The 7,046-nt window shown below is 42.0% G+C and overlaps 1 protein-coding gene across 2 annotated transcripts; it reads left to right on the top strand.

Moving 5' to 3' along the window:
* Positions 1-228: 228 nt before the first annotated feature.
* On the top strand, positions 229-6,539 carry LOC136678945 (gamma-crystallin M2-like). 2 transcript variants are annotated; one of them, XM_066657150.1, is made up of 3 exons: positions 229-240; positions 5,322-5,564; positions 6,255-6,539. In XM_066657150.1, exons 1-3 carry the CDS (start codon positions 229-231, stop codon positions 6,537-6,539), a joined length of 540 nt encoding a protein of 179 aa, XP_066513247.1. The 2 variants fall into 2 exon arrangements, with proteins under 2 accessions (XP_066513247.1, XP_066513248.1); XM_066657151.1 differs by lacking the exon at positions 229-240 and adding an exon at positions 5,193-5,201.
* The last annotated feature ends 507 nt before the right edge of the window (positions 6,540-7,046 follow it).

The raw sequence follows: 7,046 nt of genomic DNA, 5'->3' as shown, positions 1-7,046 counted from the left end.
TGGGTTTCCTCCGAGTGCTCCGGTTTCCTCCCACAGTCCAAAAACACACGTTGGTAGGTGGATTGGTGACTCAAAAGTGTCCATAGGTGTGTGTCTGTGTTGCCCTGTGAAGGACTGGCGCCCCCTCCAGGGTGTATTCCCGCCTTGCACCCAATGACTCTAGGTAGGCTCTGGACCCACCGTGACCCTGAATTGGATAAGGATTACAGATAATGAATGAATGAATGAATGAATGGGAAGGTTATTAATATGTGTGATCTCACAAACCCTATTCCAGATTAAACTGGCTAATAGATATCCATTAAAGGTTGAAGTTTATCTGTACTCAATCGACAAAGTCAAGACACTTGGATACAAAAGCTTCGTTCCCAAACATTATACCTCGTTTATCACCCATGTGGGTATTCCATCTCTCTCTCACACTCTTTCATTCTTCACACCTGCACACTTCATGAAAAGATGGCTATCGCAGACATGCTTGGAACAGCAATCACCTTTTTTTTGCTCCCTTTTCTTTTGCGCAGGTTTGGCACTTTCAAAATGCTCCCTGGCCCTTTGTCTCTGGGACACAATGAGAGATAGGGGATGAGCGAGGGAGAGGGTGAAGCATAGAATGAAGGAAAGAAAGGCCCAGACCACACACACCTCCGGCAGATGACCACAGAGAATTTGTTTATCTTTGTTTCGTGAGTTATGAGACAGGGGAACATGAAGGAGTAATGAAAACCATATTATGTTGTGTTAATGGGTTATGAGCTCAGATTCCTCGGGGAGCAGCTCAAGTTGGTCATAGCAGCCATCAGCGACTCTGATGGTGAGGATCAAAGTGACGTGGCTTTGATCCTTGGAGAAAGGAAACCAGAGTCTTCACTTCAAAGGGTAGATCAGAGAGGAAGGATGATTGGAGTGTGATGTGTGGTGTGGGTCATCGTGTTACTGAGCTGAATGAGGAGTCCACAAAGTCCTTGTTCATCATATAGATTTCCTTTTAGGACTTTGTGGTGCAGTGTGTCTAACAAGATTATGACAGTGTGAGAACAGGCTTCTGTTCGGTGTAAACTACAGCAAAAGTAGAGAGCAATGAACTACATTTGAATACAGTGTTTAGAGCTCTCACAGTTCTCTTTTAATTGTTCTCATAATTTTATTTCAGTTTACTCCTAACAAAATGTTTAATCTACTTTGCTAGACTCACACTCTCTCATCTCTCTCAACTCATCTCTCTCTGTTTTAATTAAGTTTTTGTTCCTATATCTGTGTGTTTCTGTAATGTAATGATTCCTATAATATAACAAACTTTCTATCTGTGAACTTAAGATCTGCAATTAATTATCATTTTGATAATTATTATTTTTAGTACGGCACGGTGGTGCAACATGTACTGTCGCAGTCACACAGCTCCAAGGTCCTGGGGTTGTGGGTTCGAGCCCCACTCCAGGTGTCTGTGAGGAGTTTGGTGTGTTCTCCCCATGTTAACAGGGCTTTCCCCCAGGTGCTCTATCTAAGTGGACTGGCTACTAAGAATTGTCCATAGGTGTGAGTGTGTGAGTGTGTGTCAACATATTAGGGTTTGGCATCCCCTCCAGGGTGTGTTCCTGATTGTGCCCAGTGATTCTGTGTAGGCTCCAGACCCACCGTGACTCTGATCTGGATAAGTGGGTACAGACAATGAATGAATGAATGAATGAATAAATAATTATTATTGGTATGATTTGCATTTATTGTCAATTCAAAAAGTCTCATAGGGACACAGCTCCAGGGACCTGGAGGTTGTGAGTTCCCGCTCCGGGTGACTGTCTGTGAGGAGTGTGGTGTGTTCTCCCTGTGTCTGCGTGGGTTTCCTCCGGGTGACTGTCTGTGAGAAGTGTGGTGTGTTCTCCCTGTGTCTGTGTGGGTTTCCTCCGGGTGACTGTCTATGAGGAGTGTGGTGTGTTCTCCCTGTGTCTGCGTGGGTTTCCTCCGGGTGACTGTCTGTGAGAAGTGTGGTGTGTTCTCTCTGTGTCTGTGTGGGTTTCCTCCGGGTGACTGTCTGTGAGGAGTGTGGTGCGTTCTCCCTGTGTCTGCGTGGGTTTCCTCCGGGTGACTGTCTGTGAGGAGTGTGGTGCGTTCTCCCTGTGTCTGCGTGGGTTTCCAACGGGTGCTCCGGTTTCCTACCCCAGTCCTAAAACACACGTTGGTAGGTGGATTGGTGACTCAAAAGTGTCAGTAGATGTGAGTGTGTGAGTGAATGTGTGAGTGTGTGTGTTGCCCTGTGAAGAACTGGCGCCCCCTCCAGGGTGTGTTCCCGCCTTGCGCCCAATGACTCCAGGTAGGCTCTGGACCCACCGCGACCCTGAACTGGATAAGGGTTACAGATAATGAATGAATGAATGAATCATATTAATAGTGTGCTGGTGTCTGCTTATCCAGTTCAGGGTCGCAATGGGCCCAGAGTCCTGGAATCATTGGGCACGAGGCATGGAGGGGGCACCAGTCCTGCAGCATGTGTTAAATTGTATTGGAATGATTGCTGAATCTGACAACATGACACAATTCCACCCGGAATATACTATATATTTTTCACCAGCCATCACTGTTTTTGTGACTGAATGCTATCAAGTGCTGCCAAAATTAATCCAATTAATCCAAAATAAAGTATAAAACACTCGGCTTGGAGTAAAAGGCAAACTGCATATTAGCATTCATTATTTTAGAAGAAATTATGGATTGTCCACAAACCATGTACCTACTGTATGTATTGTCTTTTATTTTATATATATATATATTTTTTTTATATTTTATGCAGGCTAGGGGTCAGGGTTTCTGTCTTTGTCGTTGGTCACTATCTGTGCTGCCCACCATCACATACACTGTGAAACAAGACCACCAAGTCAGTTTAAAATCAGAAAATGTGGTATAAACCGAGCCATTCTGATTCAAATTTGCTTCTGATGTCAAGTGCAGAGACATCAGAATTGTCCTGCCCCCTCACTTGAGTCTGTCCAATCACAGCACTGGACCTGCATTTATGTGTGAGCACAAAGACGCAGCAAACAGACACAACGAGCATGGAGAAATACGAGTGCCACATAAACAAAAAGAAAAAACAAAAAGAAATCAAGAACGGAGAAGAAAGAGAACCAAGCGAAAATGCTTCAAAACCAGAATTTCTGCTCTTGGCTTCTCACTGGTGTGCACTTTACATTTATCATTTAAAAAAAGTGAAAAGTAAAAGGCGTTGAAAGTGGCCACTCTGAACAGGGATGTTTAGACAGGGGGAGAACACTGCTGTGGCACTTGTGGGGTTTTTGACCCAGAACTGTGTCTCACTTTGGAGAAAAAGGAGAGTTTGTCCACTTGAAGTAGTAATGTCCAATAACTTTTTCTGATGTGTATGATTGTGACTGTGAAAAGTGCACAGAGCCGGTCACTTCAGCTAGTTTTAATTGTTTGGAAGTGTAAGACTGGAGCTAGCGCTGGAGTCAGTTTAGAACTCATGCGGCTGGCTCGATGCACTGAAAGGCTGATCAAGCGTGACTCATTTACTGGGCCTCAGTGAGAGTGGCTTTCTATAAAAAAAAAGGAAACATCCCAATTATATCTGTACAACAGCCATTTCTTACTGAGTCTCCTCCACTTTCTTTCCTTCCGTTCCAGCTGGAGACCCTCAGCTTCTTTCAGTCTCTGGAGATGAATAAATTTTTGGGATTTTGGGATATTAAAAAAATCACATTTAAGCCCCAACCACCTCCCTAGGAGCTTAAAGTCTAGTGGGCTCTAGTCATGAGGGAAGCATGCTCGTCCAGGCTCACTGGGGTCAGAAAATTCCCCAAACTGCTGAGTCTAATTTCTCCCCAGCCTTGGTGCTGACCTCCCATGACCTTGACCTTCTGACTGGAGTTTATCTTGGGTTGAATTACATTCGGTTGCTCAAAGCCTTAGCCTGTCTTTAGCACCTATTAACTAACGCTGTGACAGATACAGCAGCAGTGACCCAGGGGCAGTGACCCAGACTCAGTCTGGCAGCAGTCAGTAGAGACAGATTTATATGTGCTTGTGTTTGTGTGTGTGTGATTGATATGGGCAAAATATATCATTGCAGTTTTACTTCTACATATTCATTGCAATATACACAAATAATACAATTAATAATTATAAAAATGATAATAATTCATTTTATTTATAATACACCTTTCATTCAGATGAAACTTTGAAAGTGATAGATGCTATAGAGCAAAATATTTGAAGCTCATCCAACATTATTTCCAATAAACTACTTGTACCCTTTTCCTGCAGTAACAGCTTTGGCTCTTCTGCAAAAGTTTAAATGTTTTTGTTGGATTGGATTTGATGCCAGACAAACATTAGAGTGTTGAATTGAATCTAACCCTAACCCTAGCTCATCCCAAAAGCACAGGATGGAGCTCCATCATTTCAGAAACAGTTTTACTGCTCCACAGCCCAATGCTGGGGGCTCTATACCCTAATTGTCCACTGCTGCTCCACATTTCACACTTTCCTGTAGAGGTTATAAAATATGAGTTGACAGAACAGCCTTTCTCCACCATGGGTGCACCTTAAAACAGCTGCATTCACTTATTATAGGGATGTCTACTAATGTTCGGACACCATGAATACTGGATGTCCACCGACTATAAGCCATAACGGCAAACAGACAGAGGAATGGAAAATAAACTGTAAACTCTCCATTTGCACATGATGAAAAATGCTTGCTTTAAAAAAATGCATTCATGGAACAAGTGAAGGACAATGTATTATCACTAAAAATAATAGCAGACTGTATTATTTGTTTAATTAATTAATTTGATCTCAATTCATTTGGTCCTGATAGGTTTATTAGGGTCAACAGCTAACAAAGACATGTTTGTTGCAGGGCTAAAAGGTCAATGAGCATTCAACAAAACTAATCCAGTGTGCACAAGGCCAAAATAATACACTTTATCTTCATTGTCCAGCGCGTGGGGCCCGTTCTGAAAATCTTCTGGAGACTGGTCACATGGAAAGCCAGCGAACTGTTCTGTGCTATGCTGCTGGCTCATGGGTTTTTTTCTACAATAGGGGCCACATGTCCAATTGGGTTATGGTCAGGTATAAATGTAAGGGTTAAAGCCGGCCTAGTGTCAGCTCACCAGTCGGAAACAGATTTGACATTGAAAGCGTCTGCTTTTGACGAACACCAACCAACCACGGCCATGGGCAGGGTAAGCGCAATACGTAACGTTCAAAAGCTTTGACAAAAATGTAAACAACAATCCCATTTAGTTGTCCAGTCTCCCCTCATCTGACCTCATGCTGTGCAATGCCTTATTTTGTCCGAACAGATCATCTTCTACGAGGACAGGAACTTCATGGGCCGCTCCTATGAGTGCAGCAGCGACTGTTCCGATATGTCCTCCTACCTGAGCCGCTGCCACTCCTGCAGGGTCGAGAGCGGCTGCTGGATGGTGTACGATCGCCCCAACTACATGGGAAGACAGTACTTCATGAGGAGGGGAGAGTATGCCGACTGCATGAGCATGATGGGGATGACCGATTGGATCAGATCTTGCCGCATGATCCCTATGGTGCGATCACACTCCAAAATATAGTAGAATATGCCTCAAGGTCTCAGCTGCCTTTTATAGAGTGCGAACAGTTTGTAAGCATTTAGGTTTCTTCATTTCTCAGAGCAGAGTGCACATCCTATCACCATCCAAAAATTCCAAATCTCCATTTAAACTGTTATTTTTGTAGACGATTTAAACATGGCAGCTATAGCACAGCTAGACATAGTCCAGAATTACTTAAAGAAACAAAGAGAGTAAAGAAAATGTAAAGAAAGTACTTATATTAAATGTAAAGACATACCCATCTTTACTGTAAAATTACAATTGTTGGTTTTGCTTTGTCCTGTTTTGGCTTTATTATTTTTTTATACATGGGCACTAAGCTGCTTGTCTCCGCTACTACTTGATAAGAGTAGCCATTAAAAATCGAGATCATCTGCATGTATCAGTATTAAATATACAGTAAAAAAAATATTCTGCATGAATCTCAGAGATAGAGAGGTTATAAAACAGTTAAATAAAAGTATATTTAAGAATTGTACACATAACACATAAGGTACAGGGATATAGATTCCTTAAAATGTGCCAAAATGGGCCCTATCATTCTTTTCTGACTCTATACAGAATTTTTGTTTAAAGAATAAGATATGATAACTCCACATAATGTATATATCATATTACCTTCTATTGTCTTCTTCCCAATAACAGTACAGAGGATCCTACAGAACGAGGATCTACGAGAGGGAGAACTTCATGGGTCAGATGATGGAGGTGACCGAAGACTGTGAGTCCATCATGGACCGTTATCACTGGTCCAATGGATGTCAGTCCTGCCACGTGATGGACGGCCACTGGCTGATGTACGAGCAGCCCAACTACAGAGGCAGGATGTGGTACTTCAAGCCCGGAGAGTACAGGAACTTCAGGGAGATGATGGGTGTGAGCGGAATGAGGTTCATGAGCATGAGGCGCATTTTGGACTCCTGGTATTAGACAAATATTAAACTAATGACAATGAAATGTGAATAAAATTGCTTAAGAAGCCAAAAAATAGTAGTTCTTTTTTTAAATATATTTTTCTTCAAAAAAGATCTCTAACAATCCACTCCCAATGTAGTCAAGAAAGATAGTATGATTAATAACATGTAACTGCATGTCTGAGCACTCTGACTGTAAGGAGCTGTTGAGTAATCCCTAATTGACTTGATTATAAGATTTTTAACTGCATGGACGCACTGTTCTATGAGATCATGGGCTGTTTGTAGGCTTCAAGTTACCGTAATGTAATTATACCTAATTATTTTAGGTAAACCTTATTATAAAGTGTCAGAAACCACAGCTAGTATACTTAGCACTGCAGTAACTGATAGATAGATAGATAGATAGATAGATAGATAGATAGATAGATAGATAGATAGATAGATAGATTAAATAACGGTATGAAATATATGATGAGTTTGGAAAGCAGTTAGCACTAAATGCTAATAAAAAATAAACACA

The sequence above is a fragment of the Hoplias malabaricus genome, chromosome Y (genome assembly GCF_029633855.1).
Source record: "Hoplias malabaricus isolate fHopMal1 chromosome Y, fHopMal1.hap1, whole genome shotgun sequence".
NCBI classification, from domain to species: Eukaryota; Metazoa; Chordata; class Actinopteri; order Characiformes; family Erythrinidae; genus Hoplias; species Hoplias malabaricus.
Note: the sequence above shows the minus strand (reverse complement) of the source record. Positions and strands in the feature narration are given on the sequence as shown.

What these genes read in the sequence shown, in the direction of transcription:
- LOC136678945 (XM_066657150.1), top strand. An exon ending in CTTGCCGCATGATCCCTATG is followed by an intron (nt 5,565 to 6,254) that starts GTGCGATCACAC and finishes TCCCAATAACAG; the next exon opens with TACAGAGGATCCTACAGAAC.